At 31.8% G+C, this 26,540-nt stretch overlaps 1 protein-coding gene across 1 annotated transcript in view; it reads right to left on the bottom strand.

Annotated features, from left to right (window-relative positions):
• Window positions 1–16,282, bottom strand: part of LOC129222517 (hemicentin-1-like) — a 144,708-nt gene extending 128,426 nt beyond the window's left edge. Inside the window, exons 1-2 of the mRNA XM_054857028.1 lie at window positions 16,054–16,282; window positions 15,392–15,727 (exon numbers count right to left, since the gene is read on the bottom strand). Of these exons, the coding sequence (XP_054713003.1) occupies window positions 15,392–15,727; window positions 16,054–16,282 (565 nt within the window). The remainder of the gene's footprint in view (window positions 1–15,391; window positions 15,728–16,053) is intronic.
• Between the last annotated feature and the right edge of the window lie 10,258 nt (window positions 16,283–26,540).

The following is a 26,540-nucleotide window of genomic DNA, read 5'->3' as shown; positions in this document are numbered from 1 at the left end:
TTGGATAACTGTTAGTTAAGTTTCATGCAGTTAAATCAAACAATGTTAATAATTGATAAAACGAACACATAAAAAAGCAAAAATCAATAAATAAAAATATGAAATTATCTTTCGCCATCCCAATCTAATGCTTTCTGGCTCCTGGTTTTACAGGTGTTGAATTAGTTTATTTTTACTAAATTAATTGAATAAAAATTTACTTTAAAATATAATCCATCAAATTTAATTTTTTTGTTTAACTTTTAATTCTTTCACCTAGTAAATCAAGGAAATTAAATACATCTACGTATAATAGTTACGACTTCCCATGCACACATCAAAAAATGGTAATTGATGTATTAGTGATATTTTGCGTTAACACTACGAAATATTTTTTTCAGAATAAATTTTCTGTTATTAGCTTATTTCTTTTTACAGTCCAGAATAATATCATAGATCGGTCTTCTGTTTATTGTATTTTTATGCATTCATTAATTTGTGCATTTTTCTTTATGATAAGCTATATTATTGTTGTTATTATTATTATTCTTATTATTATTATAATAATAATAATTATTATTATTATCATCATCATCATTATTATCGTCATCATCATCATTATTATTATTAGTATTTATTATCATAACGACAGGCTGTATTTTCGCACCATTAATATAATAGTTTTAATTCAGCGACCAAATAAAAGAAGAACGTGCAAAGTAGATACTGATTTAAAAGAAATTAAACTTTCTTATGACAGAACGAAATTCTTCTTTAAATAATTATTATGTTGGAATTCTGTTAAAATACCCAAAATATTTGCTGAAAGCTGACTTAAATAATATAAATAGCTGTGTAATACTTCTTATCGTTTCACTTTAAGTAATAGGTGCTCATGGTTTAGCAATCAAGAACTTTTTCTTAAAAATTTAAAGCATTAGTGAATACATTTATTTTGGTAAAAACCAGATACAGTATACAGACATAGCACAATAACATCATGAAATTTTGCATTACATTACCTTTTTTTCTAAACAATAGTCTTCTAGAAACATGTGAAGCATTACTGAGAAAGTATTAGAAAATAATTAAGGAGTAAATTCAATTGAATTTCAAAAACTAAAACCAAAGAAGCAGATATTTAATAAGCATTCGATAGCTCAAGCAGTGCCTCAAGTACCAGAGCGGAGCGGAAATTGGCGCAATTTCTGGCGTGCTGGTTCTTAAGAATGTTCAAGTCGCGCGATTTAGATAAGCAGACTCTCTTAATTAATTCAAAAGCTGAGCACAAAGTTTACCTTAATTACTAAAGTGTGATTACTCTTAGCAGTTTGAAGTGTTAAATGTGAGCATTGAACAAAGGTTTCGTCCCTATAAATGTTGAGCACTTAACGAAAGAAATTGCAATGGGACTACAGAGAACTGGAGCGAAATGTAATTAAGATTTCTTCTTTTATTGACTAATGCTGGTTTTGAAAGGTGCACTTTAGCTGCAAGGATTCGACATTAGTAAAGGATTTTCAAGAAAGTGCTGCTTCGATTGCTTTTAAGACTTAGAGATTTGTTCCAGGCAGTAAAACTATATAGAAGGCTTCAAAGTTAAGTTTTAAATATGAAAATAAACCATAAATTGTTATTTGTTATGGTTTTAGGAAGCGCACTTCTAATTGATGAACATTACAATTAATTAGCAATAAACTTTTGAAAAACATACCATTTTCTCTACACGTATTTTCAATTAAGAAGTTTAAACACTGGGTGTAAGAAACTTGACATATGAGGCAGTGAGAAGCAAAGGGATGTAAGTGACAAAATTTAAAAAAAATGGAGATCATCAGTACAAATGGTTGGGGAACTTCACTTCTGTCTTGGGGCAAGATATAGTACTGGTAGCCCAGTAGGTGCCGCTGTATAACATGATTTAGAAAAAAAATCAATGTTGCCCTACCTAGGACGTTATCTTTAAAGCCTTTTTATTCAAAACTTGAAAATGTCCACTTACTACATCCCTTTGCTTCTCAATGACTCATTTTTGAAATGTGATCCTGGAAACTGCAACTTATAAAACGGTTAAAACAATTATCACATAAAATGTTGAGTTTCATGTTGTCTTATTTTAGGATTAGAATGTTTTAGTTGTTTAACTGGTGCGATGCCAGTAAAGATTTCAACTTGTGATGACAATAATATAGAGAAAAGACAAAAAAAAAAAAAAAAAAAAACAGCATATTATTTAAAAAGATAACAATTTTAATCACTTTATTCACACATTGATCCTATTTTAAAAAGTTCTACGCCTGAAAAAAAACGATTTAATTTTTCATCCACAATCATTGTTTAGAATTAAGTTTATAATAATCTGTGTCTTTAATAAATGAGTTTTCAAAGTATTTTCATTAACGTACAAAATTAAGATAGACGTCACCAAACATTATTAGAGATTGCCTGAATGTTCAAGACTACTTTTATTAGGTATATAAGAAATTCAGCTCTTATGTCTTCAAACATAAATCCTCTATTCAGCTCACGAAAGTTTACTGAACAGCTTAAATCTATGGAGTTAATGCTAACAGTAACAAGTTGACAAAACATAAAGTATCAAAGACCTTGCACTCATAAGTTAACCGATTATTCTTTTATTTTTAGCAAAAGAAGATCATATGTCTTTTAAGCATTTCTGTTTATGTAATAGGTATAAAATTCAAAACAATATATAAATTCTAAAGAAATACATTGAAAGGAAAAAGGCAGAAATATCTTAAGCGATCGTTAGAAAAATAATCTATACATATAATAAAATAAGATGTTTGTGTGTGTGTGTGTGGCGCGCATCCCGGGAAAACGGTAAGGCCTAGAAAGATGAAATTTAGTATACAGGTGCAGTGTTTGCTGAAGATGTGCACCTCAGGCTTCGATTTTTGATATTTTGATTAGAAAAAAAGTTATTTAATGTTTTATGTGATTTTTAGCACTTTTTAGTACTTTTTACCTCACAGACCCCAAACCAATCGCACCACACAAATATTTTTTGTATTGTAGGGTAGGAAATTTAATTTTAAATATGATTAATGAAAAAAATTTGAAGACAGAGCAATTTTTGTATTTTTTAAGAATTTTTGAAAAAACCTTTAATTTGCAGTTTTTCCTGAGTTTTATTTTTTCTAATATCATCCTGCGAGAAATATCAAAGCCTCATTTCTAAAATTTAAGTTGGTAATAGTAAAAACATTTCGCCCTCTTCAAAAGAAAAAAGTTCTTAAAAATACGCAATAGTTTTTTTTTACAATTTTTTTAATGCTGAACACATCATGTCTCCTCACGCATCGGTCGAAAAAAAGCGTTCTTCAATCTCTTATGCTTGTGACGTCAACTTGGATTTCGATTCGATATTTACGATGGAATCTTAATCGCATGCAATGTTAATCTTTTTTTTTTACTATATAGCTTTCTTCTACATTTTATGACGTGATGACTACGTGTTTTTCCGGCAGCGCTTGCTTTTTTTCCTTTTTTTTTTTTGTTTTGTTTAGGGATTGCATTTTTTTTTTTTTTTGCATTCCCCCTCCCCCAAACTGGACCTTTTGCTGTATCTATATTACGTTACATTTCATGGTTGTACGAATTTAATTCAATAAAAACAGCGAGATTTTTTTATGTTTGTCAAACACTACTTTTTGCACTACTACGGGGAATTTGAGATTTTTTTTTTCTTTTGCTTTACTTAAATAAAATAAAGCTGTTTTTTGAAAGATCTTTGTTTTTATTAGGAAATGGGCGGGGACGTTAAAATAAATAGAGATGGATAACAAAATTTAGAGATAGATCGTAAAGGTAAATAGCCGCCGAAGGCGGCAATCTTGGCGTAAAAATGTGAATGGCACAAAAAAAAAAAAGAGATGGATTGATTGATACTGCTGATTGACAAGTTCACCAAGCAGCCGCCGAGGTGGCTGCTTGCACAGAAAGGCGAATTGCGAAAGAAGGCGAACCAGCTGGTCGCCGCAGGCGGCTAGTTATTTAAATAAAATAATTTAAAATGGAAAAATCGAAATATTACTATATAAGTTTACAACACGAGTCCTAAAATTGTCTGAAATATAGGGAAAAAAACTATGCGTGGGTGTGATTGATTATATAGACATGGATTTTATAATTTTTTAATTATGTATTTATTAATTTTTGTTGTGGGTTACGTCTCCAATTGCCAACACCGCCAACCAAGAGCAGAAAAAAATCTTGAGCAAAATATAAAATTTAAATTTTGCGAAAATTCCCATTTTCTTTTGTTTAAAAGTTGGGGAAATTATAACAAAAAATTGAAGCATCAGAAAAATCCATTTTTTTTAATGTTTCCATCCATGAGTGTTAGAGAAAACAAAATACTACCTCTGGAGCAACTTTTGTGCTTATGAAGAGATTTTTTTTCCTAGCAGTTTTTAACAGGTGTCCCTTTTTTGTGACTATTGTGCCTAATAGGGTTTAAATAAAATGACGTTTCCTTCATCATCATGCTTTGTGAACAAATACAACATTTTATTGACCTGCAGGATTTTTCTTTCAAGATTGACTTGAAGGTTAAAAACATTAGACTTAGATTTTTCGATTAAAACTTTTGGATTATAAATGCTCAACAAAACTATTCAAAACATCATATAAGACGTCACAACAAATATGACCATTAGATTGAACAAAATAATTCGGGATTTTATACATCAACATTTTGCAATTCTTTAGGAATCAGAAATTTCCCACAATAAGTAGACTAACAGTTGCACTAAGTTTTTTAATTTACTTAGTTACATTCAAAAGGCATTAGTGAATATTTAAACAATAGTATACTTGGATTTTTTTGCAAATATAATACCGTTATGCGGGAAAGTACAGTACTGGACAAATTATTAGAATAAAGAGGTGTTTTTTTTTGTTTTTTGTTTTTTTTTACACTATTTGTACTGAAATACTGTTTATTTTACTGTTAAAGTACAGTAAATACTGTGCACTGATTATTACGTTATTTAAGCATAATTTAATGTTTGCAGGTGGCAGCACTGTCTGCTTTGTTTATGTTCTTTGTTTATCTAACTACCAGGGACATAACCTCAATCAGCTTAAACAGTTCACTAGTTCTTTTTATTAGTGTGTTCTGTTATATTTAAAGTTAGTTTTAGGTAATTAGTGAGTATGTGTATGTGATTATATATAATAGTAAGTATAAACAATTTTTTACCTCCTTTTTTAAAAAGTTAAGAAATGGTTTAAACTTATTAAAAGTATGCCAAAAAGACTAAAAATGCTCATCAAGAACAAGGAAATTCATACTAAACATTGTATAATTATTTCACTGTTCGTTAATGTGTCTATAGTTATGTAATCAATAAATAATTTGCTTTTAACACAGTCTTAGTCTAATAATTTGGCCAGCACTGTAATTCAAAATATCCTCTTTTACACAAAGCCCACTTGCTAATGCTGATGATAGAACATCCCTTCCACCACCCCTCTCTCCGCAAAAGAACCGAAAACTTTAAAAATCCATTTTAAGTTCTCAACACACCATCCGTTAAGTAGTTTCGAATGACTGCTGTTTTTATTTCTCTCTTTGCCGCGAGCAACCTTTGGAAAAGTAGCAACAATTTTTCATGTAGTATCTTTTTCATATTTTAGTTTATTCATCCTTGGAAAATTTTTCGAGAAGGTGTTTTCATTTTCTTGTTCAACGCTTTCGCTTTTGTGCGGAAGCATCCACATAAAAGCAATTTTCTCTTCTTCCAGTAGCATTTAAGGTAGTAGCTGAGCGTAAGTAGCGTGCAAACCATTTGAGTTGAGTGCGTTCGTTAAATTGCAATTGTTAGTTTGCTAGTGCGTCTGCTTATGATGTGGTAACACCCTGCTGGATTTCATAAACAACGGATTTCGTTGGAAAAACTATATCACGGAAAGTTTCCAGTTTAATGGTAGTAAAATTCATTATTAATCTTGGAAGACATTTAAAAAATAGTTTGTGTGATAGTGAGGTAGATTGGATTTGGCATGAAATGTTTAGGTTTCGGGGAGTAGCGCAGCGAATGGGGGAGGGACACCCCCAGAGACATTAGTTTTATCAAAAATGCGTATTCTAATGCAGTAGTTGAAACAAATAAAAGGACTGTTTTAATCACGAAACTCCCTTAAAAAGGTATTTTCGACCAAGAAGATGTTTTTGTTTGAAACATTCCCCCAAAAGGCTTTTCTGGCTGCGCTACTATTTTCATGACGTAATGTTTCCGCTTAAGTCTTTTATTTTTTATTTTTGATCAGCAACCAAAAATACAGAGGAGATCCCTCCCCACCTCCCGTAAAAAAATAAAGAAATCTTCCTTAAAATAGCTAGCCCCAGCCGAAATTTCTCTCTTTTTGTCCTTAAGTCATTTTTGTCTATTTACTACCATGTTTTCAAAACATCTAAACGCTAACAAACTTTTTAATTCTCAAAAAACTACTAACTGATCAGTTTTAGCATTCAGTTACCTTTTACTTTATCAATTTTAAAATTAAATATCGTTTCTTAGAATAGCAACAAATTACAAAAACATAAACACCCTTAATTAATATAAAACGTTTTCCTAGTGTTTTCAGAGTTAACGTTAAAACTCTAAAAAAATTGTTAAAAAATAGTTTGAAATACAAAATATGTTGTGTGTTAGTAGGAAAGGAATTCTGACTCTGCTTAAGAACTATTAGTGCTTTTGATACTCGTATGTCAAATTTAAGGAAACTGCACCATGTAATCAAAATCAATGGGACAATTTCCAAAATTAAAATTTTGAAGAACTTATCAAGAATTAGCAACTTATTCGTTCTGAAATTTTTTTTGCATTAAAAAGATATGCTTCAACTGATATCTTTTAACAAAAATTAAATCACCCATGCATTTAGAGGTCCAATTATGGATTGAAAAAAAAATCCAAAAAAGATTCTTAATCATTCTTCATTGTACATAGCTGGGAATAAGCTGTAAATTTGAGAAGCTAGTTTACTTACTATGCGCGGTTTTTATTTTTTATTTTCGTAAAAGTATCACTTATATTTACGGAAATAAAAGCTTTTCTTTTAAAAATATAAACTTTGTCAGCATATTTTGGGATCTTACACGAGTTTTCTGTCAAACCTAACCAAACTTCCAGAAATCTTCAAAGTGTTCAGAGTAATCTTTATGCCAAAATTTAAAATTTAAGTGCTTAAATGTACATGTAATAAGAGCATTAGGCAGTTAATTTATCACTGCACCTGCGTGAAAGATAACAATTTCAGATTTTCAAAATTTCGTAACCAAGTAGATTTGACAAATTATATAAAATATCCAGTTGAATGTCGTAACAGCTTAAAAATATATCCATAACCAAATAAGCTCTAATGCGATTTTTGCTGTAACATGATGGTCTCGGATTTTTTTTGAATTTAACATATGTTAAAATTCATAAGAAACTAAGAAATACATTTTTTGTTTTGTTTTTCCCAGATCAATTTCTGGGCCAAGATACAGGCCGCCAAAGATGGCGATCCTGTCATGATTTCTCACTTGGGATTTTCGTCAAAATCTTTAAAGTACATTATGTCAAGAACGGTAGAAGATATTTTCTTGTGATTTGTTTTATTAAAAAGGATTTTTTTTTGTTTAAAAACATATGCAACATTTTGAAATATGTGCTTTATATTTTTGTTAACTATTTTTTTTTAAGTTAAAAATAATGTTTTTGATTTTCCTCAAAAATATACAGCGGGAAATACAGCGGCTGGAGACTGCGTTCTAGTTTTCATAAAAAATAAACCTCCTGGATAAAGTAGAGACTCAAAATGAAAATTTCTGTATATACCTTAATTAAAAGTGTTTTCTGGCCACTTGTTGCGATTTCTTTTTTTTAATTTACAGGTCTGCCTTTCCTTAAAGACCCTTATTTTTTCAAATTCCTCTAAAATCTGTTAAACAAAAAAATGGAAGCTCCCCTTTTCAGGGAACGTAGTGCTCAGTGGTACTAATTAACTATTAAAAAATGATGAAAAATTTTGAAATGACATATTTTAGAGAAATCAAAAACATTATTTTAAACTTTATTTAAAAAAAAACTGAAAAAAAAAGACTAAAGCACATATTTCAAAATGTTGCATAAGTTTTGAAACAAGAAAAATATCCTTTCAAATGAAACAAACCGCAACAAAATATGTTCTACCGTTCTTGAGATAATATACTTTAAAGATTTTGACGAAAATCCCAAGTGAGAAATCATAACCGGACCGCCATCTTTGGCGGCCTGTATCTCGGCCCAGTTTTTTTTTTTTTTTGGGGGGGGGGACGTATTTTTTAATTTTTTTATGAATTTTAACATATGTTAAATTCAAAAAAAAAAAAAAAAAACCCCGCGATCATCATGTTACAGGCCTTGTTCCATTAACATGGATTCTACATAATATACGTATTTCCGTGAAAATCTTTAAATTTATTGGACACAGTAAGTAAACTAACTTCTGAAATTTACTGCTTATTCCCAGCTACTAATGCTGAAAACTTATTATACAGTATTTAATGTTTCTTCTTTATGTTTTTTTTTTTTGGATCCCCTAACTGTATGGTGAATTATTTTTTATTGAAAATTTCAGCTAAAGCATTTATTTTATGCGACAAAGGTTAGATAACAAATGGCCTCTTATTTTGCCAAAAATTCTTAAAATTGCAAATTCTAGAAAGTGTTCAAATGCTTTTGGTTTATATAGTGTAGTTATATATATATATATATATATATATATATATATATATATATATATATATATATATATATATATATATATATATATATATATATATATATATATATATATATATATATATGTTCTATAAATGAAGAATATTTCACCCTTGCTAACTTTTCCTTTACAAAGAACATCTTAAACCAAAGGAACTCATATTTAAGCTACTTGATGGATGGTTTTAATGCTAATGGTCGTTTTCACCGTTCAGTTCTGAATTCTAATGATCAAAGTTAATGAATTAGACTACTAATGGATATGCTCGAAAATTTTCACTTTTGATAACCTTTGATAGTTAGTTAAGATATATTTAATATTTTCTTCCCGTCCTACCCACATTAACGCTTTTGTATTATATAAATTAATAGTGTTTTTCGCTAATTTCAAGGTCGCTTTTTTACTTCCTTTTACAAAAAAGGAAGTATTGTATTAGCGAAAAAACTTTCAATCAAAAATCGACCGTAATTTCCATTTTTCTCACCCCCGAATAAATGTTGAGTTTTTTTTTCGACCCTACCACACGTGGATATATGCCTAGAAACCTACACTGTTAAAAAATTTCCGGAAAATTTACGGTAATTGTTACTGGCATCCATGTTGCCAGTAACTATTACCGTAAAAATCGAATGTTACTGTAAAATTTTACGGTTTCCTCGGTAGGCCACAGCAACCAATTGCTTATTTCTCCGGTATAAATTACCGTAAAAATCAGCGATGCGTTAAGTCCGCCATTTTACAGTAACAATTACCAGAAAATCTTCCTGAATTTTTAACAGTGTACAGACACCCGAAATATCCATTTTGAAGAACCCCGAGTTAATTACAAAGAATTTTCTCGTGACGTCCGTATGTACGTATGTATGTGCGTATGTGTGTATGTATCTCGCATACCTCGAAAACGGTATGTCCTAGAAAGTTGAAATTTTTTACGTACACTCCTAGTAAAACCTATTTGTGCACCTTGAATTGTGATTGCATTCGTATGTTTCTAGGGGGGTCTTTTGTCCCTTTTTGGGGGGAATCACTAATAATTTCGATGTAAACTCAAGTGGTGTTATAATTTGTCGGACACTTGGCGACAAATTTGGCGATTTTTTTTTAATTTTAAATTTGATTTTAATTTGGCCACTGTTGGTGATATTTAGAGAGTAAACAATTGAATCACATTAAAATTGCCAATGATGGGGAAATGACATTATTGGAGTGAAAGGAAGTCATGTGATGCACCACATCAGCTCGTTTCGCTTATTTTAATGATAAACCTTGGATATTTGTTAACTTCATATTTAATACAAGTATTATTCAATGTAACTTTCCCGCAAAGGGAAAAATAATGAAAACCAAAAGCGTTGAAACAGAAACTGAAGCTACTAAAAAGGAAAACCTACTCGGGATGACGAAAACTGCTATAAATGACTGATACTTAATAGGTGCGAAGAGGGGAGTTTCTCTCATCAAACAGCCCTCAGACACAGTAGAACGACTGAATGTGAAAGAACAGATCAATTACACTGCACTTGGAAGATCGTGAAACAGTAGAAATGTATTTCAATGGGCCGATAACAGAATGAGAGGACCGCGTGCAGAAGGAATTTCGGTTGGAAGGAAATAAAGGTGTGCTAGAATGTTAAAAGTAAAACACAGTTATATGCAACATAAAATTATAAACTTGTTGCTTAAGCATGTCCTAGTATTAAATACCTTGCATTTTTATTCTTTACTTGTAAATAAGTAATGCACACTGCCAATCACAAGCAAAAAAAAAAAAAGTAAATAAAAAAAATAAAAAATGAAAAAAATAAATAAATAAGAAAAATAGAAGAATTAAAAAATAAAAATAATGATTGAAATAAATGAAAAATTAATTGACTATGCTTAAAATGAATACTGCTTAAAATGAGATAATCGATGAAAGAAATTTTACTCATTTGAAAAAAAAAAACTTGGTGATGTCACACACCTTTTTCTTTACGCTAGTTTAATGATAATAGTGTCTTGGACTTGGAGTAAGCAAAGAAACACTTAAAATATTTTAACCCCAAGTTCGTTGCGAAGAGTTTACATTGATTCAATGTAAACTCTCTAAATATCGCCAATAGTGGTCAAATTAAAATCAGATTCAAAAAAAAAAAAAAAAAAACAGCCGAATTTGTCACCAAGTTGGTGACTTAACTTAGCGACCAAAGTTTTGGCGATATATTGCAAAGTGTTTCTTAAACTATTACACAGCTTAAGTTTGCATTGAAATTGACAATAACTATCCCCCAAAAAGGTGCAAAGACGCCTTTTGGAACATCAAAATGCAACCAAATGGAGAGGTGCACAACTAGAACCCACAAGGAGCCTACGTACCAAATTTCAACTTTCTAGGACATACTGTTCTTGGGTTATGCGAGGCGCACCTGCGCACTTACGCATATCCGCACATACATACATACGTACATATGGATGTCACGAGAAAATTCGTCGTAATGAGCTCGGGGGATCGTCAAAATGGATATTTCAGGTGTCTATGCGTTCTTAGGCATATATCCACTTGTGGCCGGGCTGGGAAAAAAAAAAACCTCAATATTCATTCGGGGGCGAGCAAAATGGAAATTAAAGCCGATAGTTTAGTAAATTTTTTTTCGCGAACACACTACTTCCTTTACTATGTAAAAGGAGGAAAAAATTTCTCGTATAAAACTTCTTATTTTGAATAACAGAAGGTGTTAATATCTGTATGTATGTAGTATACTGTATGTAGTACGCATAACATATCCAGTTATCCAGTTCACGCGATAAAACTGATTTAATCCCACTATGTTGTCAACATATTCTTACCAAATTGTGAACCCTGATAGTTGCATTTCGTAAATAAACATTTAATTTAGTAATTTTAAGTATTTTGACTTTTAGTGATTGTTTAATGTTTGGTATAAACACACACAAACATATATATATATATATATATATATATATATATATATATATATATATATATATATATATATATATATATATATATATATATATATATATATATATATATATATATATATATATATATATATATATATTAATTGTCATTCCTAGGAGGGTAAAGGACGGAGTTGTTTAAAAATAAAAGGAACGAAAAATGGTATTCTGGAACATCAATCTACTTCAGGCTTTCTTTCCAATGAATTAACCTAATTGCATATTATTCATGCAAAAAAAACTCTAAGAAAAAATGAATAAGGAAAAAAGCAGAAAAATTATGGTTGCCTTTCTAGAATTTTTTTTTTCTTTAAAGAAATTCCGTTGAACTTATAGAATCCAGTGAAATATTTCAGCCACTGATTTATTCCAACTAGCTTTTGTCAGACATTTCTTGTTTGACTAATGTGTTTTTTTTTTGTTCATCGTATTTGCATTATGAAGGGTATACGATGGATTATCGGTCGACGTGTATATTTTTCTTTCAAAATTCAAATTAAAATGATCTTAGTATAATATCCGAGAAAATATTAGCTTCACGTAAAGCTCGTTAAGTTACTGTGCTACCTCTTTTCAGACATCATTCAAAAGAAAACAGAAAAATTAAGTTTAAAATAGGAAGATGATAGTTATGAAATGTAGTGTATTGGTTTGACTGTTGTTGCTTTAAGGAAATTATTGCAATTTTATTACTTTTTCTATTTTCCCCTTTCTTTCTTTTATCTGTAACCATTTAAAAAAAAATTCTTTTCTTTTTTTCTCCGTTAAATTGTACACATATTATAAACTCGAAAAAAAAATCAATAGTTAGTTTTTCTTTTTTTTAGGGTTTTGCAATGATAGTTTCACTGCGTTTGTTCTTTCGACATCAATCAGTTTATTAAAGTGGTGCGAAAAACATCAAGCTTAAAAAGCAGGGAAAGCATAGGTGTGGATCATTTTAGTCTTTATATTACCAAGAAAAATGTAAAAAGGAAATTCGATCAGATAACACCGTTTGCTTCTGAGTCTTAAAAGCAAAAATAATATAAAGAAATTGCTGTCAGATAAGGCTGCGGATCAGAAAATCCTGAGTTCGAATCCCAGCTTGAGCATGGAGGAACCTCCACTCTCCTGTTCTTGTTCTTTCTTTGTGTGAATGTGTTGTTGTGGTGTGAATGGTGTGTACCCTATAAACAAGTCCTTAAGCATATGTGTGCTTTGGAAGTCGTGCTTAACACCAAATTACGATATAGTTGAAAAAGTGAAGCAGCGCACCCAAAATTACCAGCCTAGCTGTCACAAGGCAACAACAAGATCATGCTTTTCCAATATTTTCAAACCATCTCAATGGTTGGCTGGGTGGGTAGGGGTACGGGAGGAACTAACTCTCGATCCATCTACTCATATGCTGCTCTTAATCGTCGATTAGCTTATAGGTACATGGAGATCTGCGCAGATTTGAAGCTGCTCCTAAAACTTAAATTTTTGCGCCTGTACTTATAGGAAAATGATTTGTCCTTTCTTCTAGAATTTTAAACCAAGTTATGAAGGTTCACGAGAGCATCTGGATCTTAATCATATCGATATTACTCGAATATCACTCTAGATATTGCTCTAGATTTGATTTACTAAGCGATGATGATGTTTCAAAAAGATCCTGAAAAATTTGATCAGAAAATAAAATATTTTAGAAACCTCTTGAATGCTTAGCTACAATCGGAGGCAAAATTAAACATCCGATTAATCTAGGTGATACATGTGCAGATCGTTCTGGCACAACAGCTGCTTCGGCTCATAGAGTTTTATGTTTTTTGAGAATTATAAGCAATATCAATGTTTGCTCAAACCTGTTATGATATTTGCTCAAAACTGTATGATATTTCGGTGCATTAATGGTTATTTAACCATAATTTAGGAAGTACCTAAGCCTTTCCCTAGTTTTCTTAAGATCAAACAGTTTCATTCCACAGGAATGAACATGAGTATATTTCTAATAATTTGTATTTGTCAGTAACAAAATAGCTGCTTGTAAATCAATAAGAAACACAATATTGTGTTCGGGACTGTTTTTTCAATTATCAATAGCAAATGATATAGCCACTACTGTTTGACGACGGACTGTATGTAATTTGACAACTGGCCAAGTTAAGACGATTCCATCTGAATGCAGGGGAGAAGGGAAAAAAGCGATGGGATAAGCGTTTTATAATGTCACTAGTACCTAATGAATTTATTGCATTCTCTAAGTTGAAAATGAGTGGAAACAAAGTGTTCCTATGGAAACAACAAAAAGGAAATAAAATGTTTTCATTTCACCAGGAAATGTAAAATCAAAACGGCAAGCTCAGAATTATGTTATAAAAATATATCAATTATTTTTTGTAGTAAGATGGATCGAATAGAGTTTAGATTTAAAAAATCATTGCCGTGAACGTATTGTCACTTGTACAAAACTTCGTTTAAATAGGTATAAGTGCACATCTGTAACGAACAAACTACCACTCCTGCAAACTAATAGATGAGTCCCTTTTCGCCTATAAACCGGATATTAACCTTTCCATAAAATCGATGGTCTTACAGTATCTCGTTATCAAAATTGTCACAGTGCTTCCCAAACGGACAGTTATTACTGAAAGTACTTATGCTCCAGCACCAGAATTTGTTACTGCATCTTCAGTCGAACCATCTGTATACTCATGAAACCAATTTTCAGGAATGTATCTATTATGTATAGTAACCAAAGCTGCACTTTTAACTCATTTTGTGTACAAATTTGTTTATTTTCATTCCAAATAAGGCCTAGGTGGCCCTCCAACATGGCTTGATCTATAACATGATTCAATTCTCGTGAGAAGACCTGTCGAATAGATGTAGGTATAACAAATATGTCGCAAAGATTATGGACAGTCGAGTGGAAATAATTATGTGTTTTTAATCTCTCACTTGTTGGTATATAACAAGTTAGAAAGTTATTTTTTCTGCGCAAGAGTTTTTTAACAAGGTTTATGGCGTTTGTCTTGCACCTTTGACTCAGAAGTTCTAACTCTGTCTGGACCTCCATAGCAATTATAGGGGTTGATTTTGCACCTCCAGTAATTAATCGTAACACGTTGTTTTGAAAAAGATCGATCTTGCCTCAAACAGAATCAAAGGCTGTTCTATTCAGTAAGTTACCGCCTTATAGCCAGGGCTAAGGCATATACCTGCCTTGCACAATATTCGAGTTGAACCGAACCATTGCTTCCGTCACTCGTCTTGTAAGTGCTAATTCTGTATTAGCCACCAGTTTGCTTGGCAATCTTGACTTCCTTAAGAGGTTTTCCACCTCCAGCTCAGTCACTTTCCTATGCCGGGCTGATGAGTGCTAATAAGCACGAAACTGCTGTCCTCGGCTAAACTTGACTGAGATGGCGGTGTATTTCATGTATCAAAGGCAGTTATCAAAACTTCATTTCCATATTCAATAACAGGTTCAACAAAGCTTTTATAGGCAATACACAAAACATCTTGATTTAAGCCCCATTAGAGAGGATACAGGAGATTATGTGGACTTACTCAAGTAGAATTTATTTGGAGAAATTTACACAAAAATCAAGAAATTGTCACACTGGTACCGTCTGCATTTCTATGGTATATGGCAATTTTCAGTCCTTATAGTGTTAAAAAACGTTAAGCTGAAAACGGTACTTACCAATAACTTTTAAAGTAATAACTGTATTAACTGTCCTCGCTTTTCGAAAATCCACCCGACATCTATATTCACCCGCATCTTCCTCCTGAACTGGATCTAATTGTAAAAACGCTGGTCTATTGATCATATTAAAATATGCTCTATTTTCCAAGTGCGTACTTGCTGACTGTCGCGCTTGTTCCACAGTCCCCCTGCGTGCATCAAGGGTGTAGATGGGAGCAGGGTCCTCCCCTTTGTACCAAAGAATCAGCACAACGGAGTCATCAGCTGAAGGCGGGGATATATCGCATGGAAGAGCTACTTTGCCTCTCACTACGGCAGTGTATAAGATTGTGGCTGTAAAAGAAGAAAAAATCCAAATTAGGTTTAAAGAAAACAATGAGTAAACACTACAAACAATAATAGAATAAACAAACTTAAATTTAACAATGACATAAGTTGAGAAACGAACATGGTTGTGTCCACTGAACTTACTGATTTTTCACACTGTATTTTCCATAGTTTCACTGTTGGAAACGTTCTTATTAAAACCTGTATTACGTATTCACATTATACACATCAATAGTTATTTTTTAGGGCTTCAGAGAGGAAAACTTATACCACTCAGGTATCCGTTGGCAATGCCACCTGTTTTAAGACAGATATTCACAAATTCCGTTTACAGAGCACCACTAAGTTTGAAGTCTGATTTAGCTCAGACTGCGCACAATAGATGTAAGCGCCATCTACCAACATTTCAGTAATTTTTATCCAAACCAGAAGATAAAAACCTTCTGGTTCAGTACCCCAAAAGATATAGTATTGGATTGGTAACTTGGAGCGTGACCATGACATATTTAACACACGCCAGTCACCATTAGCGAATACGGAGGATCTGCGACCGGCTGACATCGTACGCGAAACCCTTCAGTGGTCCAGCGTCTAACCGGCCAAATTGAAATCTAATTTGGTTTGCGAAAGTTTATATGGTATGTTACGAAGAATTAGATTAAAATACGCATTACGGATAGAGCAAAATGAAAATCTTTCTCCCCCTATTGTAGAAAATATAGTTTTGGTTAAGAGTTCATTATAATTGAAACAATATTTAAATATCTTTCTCACCCGAAGATGAAAACCTTGATTAAAAATACGCTTCAGAATATGATTAATAAGCTTTTAAAAAAAGATTAAATAAAAAAAAGAAGCTTTTAAAACCCAAATTCTTATTTTATCGTATAATTGATTTTTTTTCAAAGTTATAATTTTCTAAATTTGTTTGGATTACGGTTGCGTCCATTAAAAAAATATTGCAACAAAAATCGCCTTTTTTCCGCATTTCCAGAAATTAATCAAAGTATACTTAGTGAGTTTTTCCTCTAAAACGACGATATATGGACGCAAACATCTTTTCTAGGCATAAAACGCAATATTAATTTAAATTTATTTATTTTTCTAATTGTATTGTCTCATTTATAGCTCTCGTCCTAGCATTTTGATTACATTTATTACCACATTAGAAAAATCACTGACCAGGGACAAGCAAATCATTCAATCCCCCCCCCTCCCCCATGAACACACAGTGCACTAGAAGTGCACAGAAAACAAAACTTTACTGGTTAACAGCTGTAAATTGTACTCCGTTTCTTAGTTAAGTAACATATGTTCCTGTACATAATACAAAAAAGGAGAAAACTCATGCATAAACTTAAGTAGATGCATATCTTAAAAATTTTACACAATGTTTGTTTCAAATTATCTATTTAACTTTCTTGTAGCTGAAAAGTTTAGACATACAAAACAGAATTTGAAATTTAAATTAAATGTTCGCATAACTAAAAGCGTTGTTTAATGATTCCACTTTAACAAGAAAAATAGCAAAAGTTTGAAGAAAACATTCTTAGTTTCATTTTATACTCCGATGTTTAAGATAAGTAGAGAGAAAAAAAAAAATCAAGGAAATAAAATAACATTTTTTTTTCTCCTTAAAATTTTCTCCCTAATGAAAGTTCTACCATAATTTTTATCTCATTAAGAGCTTCTTTTAAATTACAGTTTCAACTTCTATTCTTCTGGTAATTGTTTTAGTTTCATACTTTGCATATTTTCTAAATATTTTAGAGATTATAACGATATGAAGGAAAGTTTTTCCTCCTAAGCGTACACTGCACTTAGACGATTGGATGCTTTGCACAACATTTAATGTAATTACTTACTTTTCTCAACTAGGATAAGAAAAAAAATGTTAACGAACTCAATAAATAAAAGGATATATGATATTAAACATTTAAATCCGTTCAATATCTTTTCAAAAGGTAGTTGTTACATACCTTCCCATAAATGATTATATTTTGGTAGCGTAGAAACTTTCGTGATGCATATGAATAGAAATATTTGCGCTCAATGTATTTGAGAAATAAAATTATCTTTACTAATAATAAAGCGGAAAGTCTCTCTGTCTGGATGTCTGGATGTCTGGATGTCAGTAGGATGTCTATGACGCGCATAGCGTCTAGACCGTTCGGCCGATTTTCATGAAATTTGGCACAAAGTTAGTTTGTTGCATGGGGGTGTGCATCTCGAAGTGATTTTTCGAAAATTCGATTATATTCTTTTTCTATTTCAGTTTTAAGAACATTTTCCGGAGCAAAGTTATCATAAGATGGAGGAGTAAATTACGAAATCATCATGAAGTGGAATGGGAGAGCAAATGAACATAGCCAATTGGCGAGAAATTCGTCATCCATTATTTGAAAATATACAGGCGTACCGAATGACCTTTTAATTTTCAATTACAGGCAAAGTCGTGCAGGTACTACTTGTATACTATATTAAAAAAAACCAGACGAATAGATATAATGGATTTTTAAATTCTTAGATTACCGTTTCAAGATTTATTTGAGCAAAAAAAAAATGTAGTGCTTAGCACTTTATGGATTGGGCAATCGTACAGAAAAGACAGGAGCGCAGAAAAAGCTCCAATCGCAAAGTTTTAATGAAATTTTCCTTGCATTATATTTTTGCAAATGTCCTCATTTTCATATAATAGCGAATTACTCATCGAGTAACGCTCTTGACGTCATCAACAATTAAACTCGCCCCACATCATGATAACTTGATAATATTCTTGATAATGTTTGACATGCAGAGAAAATATCACCAAATAGGCAGTTGCTTCGTTCAAATGTAGGAGAAAATTTCAAATTTCAATACTGAAAAATTCCATTTTGAAAAAAAAAAAAAAATTCAAGTAGTCGATTAACGGATAACCGAAACCGAAATATTACATGGCTAAAAATCATTTTTTCCCTCCCAAATAGTTATATGGTTTAATCACCTGCGTATTTCTTATACAATCTGCTAATATTTTTAATATCATTACAGTAGTTCGCACATGAAATAACAAGCAATAAAACACATCTGAATAAAAACGTCACAAGCCTCATAAAAGTCGGTGTTCTTCTTTGAAACAGTAAGAAGCACGATCACTAAATATTGTTGTACCTGTACTTTGAACTAGAACGAGTTTTACTAAATATTGTTATGCAAGTACTTTTAAGCAATAATATCGTCTTTTACTAAATATTGTTATACCTGTTTTTTTGAAGGAGTAGTAACGAATTTATTAAATACTGTTATGCCTGTACATTGAAGCAATAATAACGACTTTTACTAAATATTTTTATGCCTGTTCGTTGAAGCATTAATAACGAATTTCACTAAATATTGTTATGCCTGTAATTTAAGGCAGTATTGGCGACTTTTACGAAATATTGTTATACCTGTATTTTGAAGCAGTAATGACAACGTTTACTAAATATTGTTATACCTGTACTTTAAAGCAGAATGAAAGAATTTTCTATACAACGTTATACCTGTACGTAATAGTAAACACAATTGTAAACTTCTAATATGGATGAAGGGTTTTAGTCGATGACTTCCAACTCAACATAAACGTAAATTTAATATCACTAGGACACATGAATCTGATGTTAAAGTTTACTGTTAGGTTAAGTAGCTACTACATTTAATTATGTCAATTTATGTTAAAATATTTAAATTTTGTCCAAATGTCGGGATGAGATTTATCAAAGGCAGCCGTAGGCCGTCAAAAACCTCCTCCTACCCCCCAAAAATAAAGACAGCTCTCTGCAGAGAATATTGAAGTTCAGGGTGAGTGTTTTCAACATTTACATTCGGTACACGAGATTGATCTTGCTGGCTTTTTTGTTACATGTTATCAAAAATGTTAAGTATGCCATCATTAATTTTTTATAATGATTTTTGAACTAAATTTGCAAGAATAATACTGTGTGTTATTACATTTTTTCTATGTAAAATTGATGCCGGGATTTTAGAGGATTTCTAAAAAGTAAATGACAAGAGTTACAACAAGGCAAGGTTGCGTTAAATTGGTCGCCAATCCCTCTCTCCCCATAAAACATGTACTACTCAAATTCTGAGTAAGGCCTCCCTAAGGGACGAGTCCGTAAGCCGACATGATTACTCGTTGGCAGTACAACAAGAATTCGATTGATCGCTTTTTTGAAGTGGTAAATTCTTATGGGAGGGTAAAACGATTTGTGACATAACGCGCATAACGGCGCATTTCTCGTCTGGCATTCATTTCGTTCGCGCATACGTCAGAAGCGCACATCATCGAGGTTATTTTGTTTCTTTTTGTTCGTTGTTCTCTTTGGGTCAGCTTTAAGCGTTAAGTGATAGTAGAAAAAATAATGAAACTAACAGAAGATGGATGATCGTCGCATCATAACGCAATCTTCTAACAAAAGTTGAGTTTAATAATACAATATAATACCAATAACATTGTAATATATATATATATATATATATATATATATATATATATATATATATATATATATATATATATATATATATATATTAAAAACATCATTGCATCTTTAAATTTATTTTCAAAACAAAAACATTTTTGCGATTAGTTATACTAAAGATATCTCGCTTCATTTAGAGTTAACTGTGATAATGTGTACAAATTTTAAACGAACTACATCCCCGCAGACTCCACAACGCGGGGGTTGGGGACGGCCGAGAAAAAAAAATGAATCAACATTTAATTTGTTCATCACAGAGTAAAATCTAAAATATTTCGTAAGTTTGAGTGTTTTTTCTGATAAACGAAATATTTAGAAACGACGCGTCATTTAATCTTTTTTTGCGCCGACATCAAAATTTATGTTTAAAAGTAGTCTGAATGGTGATCAAAGAATAAAATTATTTTTCGTTTAGAGCAATTTTGAAGTCGGTTCTATTTTTTTTCTTCAAAATTTTCTTTACTAATAATAAAGCGGAAAGACTCCCTGTCTGGATGTCTGTAGGATGTCTGTGACGCGCATAGCGCCTAGACCGTTCGGCTGATTTTCATGAAATTTGGCACAAAGTTAGTGTTTAGCATGGGGGTGTGCATCGAGAAGCGATTTTTCGAAAATTGAATTTTATTCTTTTTCTCTTTCAATTTTAAGAACATTTTCCGGGGCAAAATTATCATAAGGTGGACGAGTAAATTACGAAGTTATCATGACGTGGAATGGGAGAGCGAATGAACATAGCCAATTGGCAAAAAATTCGTCCATTATTTGTAAATATACAGGCGAACCGAATGACCTTTTAATTTTCAACTACTGGCAAAGCCGTGCGGGTACCACTAGTTTAAAATAAAATCTAACTAGCAAACACCTTTCTCTCTCTCTTACGTATTCAAACGTTCAATATTTATCTACAAATCATTATTTTAAGGCTGTTCAAATGGAAGTCGTTGCAGATGTGCATCAACATCAGCAACATACCAACAACTTTAATCGTATGAAAGTTTTCACTTCTGCCGAGCGTCCCGTGACGCACATTTTTTTCTTTTGCTTTGCTTACACCAAACGAATTTTACATCAAAGTCAAACTTCGGGGAAAGACAAATTCAAGCCAGTGCGTTTTGATGTCGCAGCTTCTTACATCCTGATTTGATCACTGATGTTAGTTATCCTTTCTTTGTAGTTTAGTAAACATTTAACCTAAATATATAAAATAGAATGTTTGTCTGTATGTTATCCATGAACTCGAAAACTACCCTGCAGATTTGGCTGAAACTTTCACCGTTTGTTATTTTTGGTACTGGGAATGTTTATAGACCAGTTCGAAAAAAATTCCGATCGATAGTTCCTTTTTTATTCCAATTTAAGTCACAATCCATTGGATAAATACGAATAAAATTATCGGCTGCAGAAATTAATTCGCGTGAAAGATCTCATTGATAAGAAGTTAGCTGTTGCCATTTTTCTTGAGTTTGAACAAATAAATTCTTTCTTTATTGTTTTATGGCTTTTCATGCAACGGGGGGATTTAAAACTTTTTCTATTTGATATTTTTAGCGATTGATTGATCTTGCAAACTGCGTGAGTACAAAATTTGAGTATAGTCACGGCTTCACTTGATACCTGAACCGATTATTATAAAAATTGCTATATATATGTATTTTTCCACGGAGAAGGTGCATAATATGCTCATTGAAGCCACTCGCCACCAGGTGGCACTGCAGAGTAGCAACTTCTGCCCCGTTCAACCTATTGTCATGAAAATCAGTATAATGATGTATTTTTTTGTTGGCGTAGCAACGCGCGTCGGGTACAGCTAGTAACATATAAAAATAGATCTAAAAACAAAGAAAAATCTTATGCAAAGTAGATAATGCGAACAGCTGAAATACGAAACCTAGTGTGAAACCAATGTTATTATCTCTAAGCTCATTAGAGCCCATTAACATCATTTTAAATTTAGTGTGAAACATTTTGATTTAATGGACCGCTTTTATAGCATGCTTTCATTACCCTTATCGGAAAACGACATCTCCAAATGCCTTCAGATTTAGAGATACGTTTGTTTAATATAAAAGTCAGCTGGAGTCGCTTTTTCGAAACGAGACATTATTAGTGGAAACATTGTCACCAAGTTAGATATAAAAAGCAAAATAAAAAGAGATTGCTTTAAACAAAGAATCCAAACTTCCTGCTTGCCCGAAATTGTGATTTCTTTCTTTTTCTTCCTTTCTTCTTTTTTTCAGCGATAAGGCGAGAGAAAAAAAATTTAGTTTCTTTTTTTCCCTCTAGAGCTTTTATCTGTTTTATAAGAAGTAGTGGTAAAGCCACTTGCATTGGACATTGGACAAGTCAGAGGTTTTCTTCTGTCGTTCTAAAAGTTGGTAGAAAAAGACAAAACGTAGCGATTAAAAAAGGGAACTCTCTTTTTTTGTCGTGAAATTGTCTGAAAAAAAGATGAAGTGGTATTTTTGAAATAGTTTTTTGTTTATCAAATAGCGGCGAAAGACTTCTGGAACATTTTTAAGAGCTTTGTCATGTACTTGAAAGAGCGTCTCGCAAAGTTCTATATCATTATTATTGTAATCATCCAGATGCTCCACAAAACTATTTTTTATTATGACGGGTAACTTAACCATCATGATTTTGAGCTTCTAACTCATAAAAACAGAAGTTTTAAAAATCATAAAAAGATAACGGCAGCATATAAAAGACAGGTGCAGCTTGTTAAGCCTTAAGCGTTAGCAATTATGAGACAGTAAGTGTTCTTTTTGTTATGCTCACGTTGGTATTTCTTTTGTAAGGTATCAAACATGTAAAAAAATGTCATGTTTGTTATTAAAATAAAAACAAATATTAAATAAGTTTTGTTTGTGTACTAATATTATTAAAAAAAAATGTACATAAAGTGGATTTTTAACAGCCTGCTTTTATCTAGCACAATAAAAGTACTATTAAAGCATGCATACATAATATATTTTTATGTATATAATATTACAAATATTTTAAAGGAAAAATGATTTAACTTTTTAAACTTTCATTTGTGTTTGATATATAGAAGAGAACATAAACCGCGCTATGTGACAAATCTAACTCAAAATGTAGAAGAAGGGGGGAATGATACACACATATACGCTACCTGAAATGACGCTGATAATGTTTTGGCGTCAATCACTTCGGGGGGGGGGAAGAAACAACTAAATTCGTTCCTTGTTAAGTATGACTAAAATATCTCACGAAGAAACCCAAGGATTGAGACAAAAATTGGTTCATAGGAAGACTTGTGCTGGCTCTATGTTGACGGCAGTCGATTAAAGGAAATAATCAAAAAAATTTCGACAATGGGAGCATGTCCACGATAAAAAATATTGTAAATTTGAAACACATTTTAGGAAAATACATCTATTAAAGTAAGTAATTTTTTATTTCATATTAAATGCAGAGAAGATTTTTACAACGTTTTCTAAAACATTATGCCTACTAAAGCAAAATGTTAACGCATTCAGCACTGTAAAACAGTCTACAACAGAAAAATGTTGAATCTCATCTACTCTACATTTATGTAGTCAATGCACGTTAAAAACATGGTTGAAATAATAATAATAATAATAACATATTTATGCTGCATTCATTCCTTTGGTGCATTTACCCCTTTAGAGCGATTGAAGCCAACAACTATTTAGCACTAATTCTCTTTGGATCCTGGTGTGACTACCGCTTTAAACTCAAGCTTAACCCCTCAACTTTAACTCCTTGACGAGGCCACTCTTTTAATTTTTTTTTCTGGGACGGAGAGCAAAGGTAATAAACTCACTTCCTTTTATGTGAAAAATGCAAAAACTATTCCCACAAATATGTAAATACCTGAATTTCTCAGTCACAAAGAGGGCAATTTCTCTCCTTGACCCTTGCAAGCAGAACAAGGGCTCGATCTTGCTATACTGTTTTAGATAAAGTAATTCCTGTTAACGAAAAAAAAAAAAGTGTCAATAGCACCACTTCCCCTGGAGAATTTTTTCAATCGTTTTCAAAACAACCCCTACTCCCTTAAGCATGGATAGCTGCCGACACTGCAATGAGCAAATTTTTCACCAAATAATCTTTTACAGTCGACTCCCGCTACAACGCGATCCGACTTACGCGAAATGGCTATAACGCGGTTTTTTTCCCGGTAAAGAATTTTATTCCTAACGCGAATTCTTCACCAACAACATGAAAATTTCCCGAAGGGAATCACTTTTTTTTCATGAATGGACTTTCATCCCTTTGGCATCACTGAGAGGGGAAGTTCCCACACCGTACTAGTCTGAATATCGCTTATACAAATAACTACTCCTCATTTCCCGTTAATTTTTTTCATTCTATATGGGAAAGTTGATGAAATATAATGACACCTAAGAGCGCTGTTTCATTTAAAGTTTGTGAAGATAGAAAGAAAAAGAGAAAGTTTCAACAATAATAGTGCATTTGTTTGTCTTACTACACAATGTAGCGTAGTGGGTTAATTTACGTATTCCTTTCCCATTGATCATTGATTTTGTGCATCGTAGCAGTTTTTTATGTTAAATAAAACGCTTTTTTTAAATACAATAAATAAAAAATCAAATCTTTATTTAAGAAATAGTGATGTATAGTTTAGAAATGGTTTTTAACAGTTTGAGGTGGTGCTTACAAGTGTCTTTAATCGTATGGGTATGTTCATAAAAGATTTATACTTACCCTTTTCCACAAAGCGAAATTTCAACTTAAGCGAAGGGTCTTGGAACGCATCCCTCGCGTAAGTCGGGACTCGACTGCAATTTCTCTCTTAAATTTCAATTTTTTTAGTATAGTGGAAAATTATAACGAGAGAAAAAAATGTGAATAAGTGGCACTAGTTGCACCTAGTTTATTTAAAAATATTCAGTTTGAGTAATAGTTTTGGTTAAGTCCTAGTCGCTACCATTTTTTCAAAAAATAATTTCAATTTTTCCCTCTGTTTTACTGTTTCCTATAAAGCTGTCACGCTCAACTAAATGTAAAAATCAATGGAACCATTTTCTATGGAGAAAACAATATATATATATATATATATATATATATATATATATATATATATATATATATATATATATATATATATATATATATATATATATATATATATATATATATATATATATATATATATATATATATATATATATATATTAGGGTGGTCCTTATTTATATGGGAAATTTTTTTTTTCGGAATTCAACAAGTGACGCCCCCTAGTTTTGTGACACTATAATAAAAAGTAATCGGTGCAAAATTTGAACTCGATCGGTCAATAATAACACGTGCCCCTAGGGCGTTGAACTTTAAAACTTTTGATAATTTTCCCACAAATCTTCGAGTTTTTACTTCAGACTCCGTACATCGTTTTTCCTAAGTTTGCAAAATATTTTTACAGCGAGGGTAGCACTAAAATTAATCTTTTTAATTACTTCATATCGTCTAAAGATTTTACATTGAATAAGAATGAAGTATTGCTTTAGAAACTTTACCCTAATCGTACGCTTTTCTCAATGTATCTCAATCGTGTATCATTCACAACTTTCAGCATTTTAACGATATCTCTTCCCTTTAAATAGCTTCCTTCATTTTGCCATAATCAGGATCAAATAGGTTTGTAACTTATCAAACAATTTTATTGACTTGTATTTGATTCTATAAAGAGGAAGTTCTTTACTAAGAAAGTGTTCCAAATCATCTACTGTTATTTGAAATTTTTTATACAGTCATCAGATACGTCTTCCTATTCAGCAACCATTTTTTTGATGAAGTCTTTTCCTATCTTCAAAGTTAATTCCTTCATCCAATATGGACAAAGCTACTAGTTCATCCCCTAAGTACCATAAGTGATTTATGAATTTTTCAATCACTGCTTCTGCTGCATGTTTGTCATCATTTTGTACGCTGCAGATTTTTTAGACACTAGACATATTAATTTAAAAGGCCTAGAATGGGTTACTGCGAAAAACTGTATCTTCATACAACATTTAACTGTAAAACAGCATTTACGAGCAATCTCTTCATGTAGTGTCAGTTTAAATTGCTTCCTAAATATATAAATTTTTAAACAAGAAATTCCTTTTGCCATCCCTCTGGGTCAGGGATAAACTCCAGTTGCCGAAAACATATCCCTGTAGGAGGGAGGACTTCACCAAGAAATATTATTACACGTTATGAGAATTCTCTCTAATATTTCTTAATTCCGCTTTCTATGAACAATAATAGGTCATCAAATTCTTCTTTTAGAATTTAAGTGGTATGTGTAATTTTTGAATTTTGAAGCGCTTAA

This window comes from Uloborus diversus, chromosome 5 (genome assembly GCF_026930045.1).
Source record: "Uloborus diversus isolate 005 chromosome 5, Udiv.v.3.1, whole genome shotgun sequence".
Classification (NCBI taxonomy): Eukaryota; Metazoa; Arthropoda; class Arachnida; order Araneae; family Uloboridae; genus Uloborus; species Uloborus diversus.
Note: the sequence above shows the minus strand (reverse complement) of the source record. Positions and strands in the feature narration are given on the sequence as shown.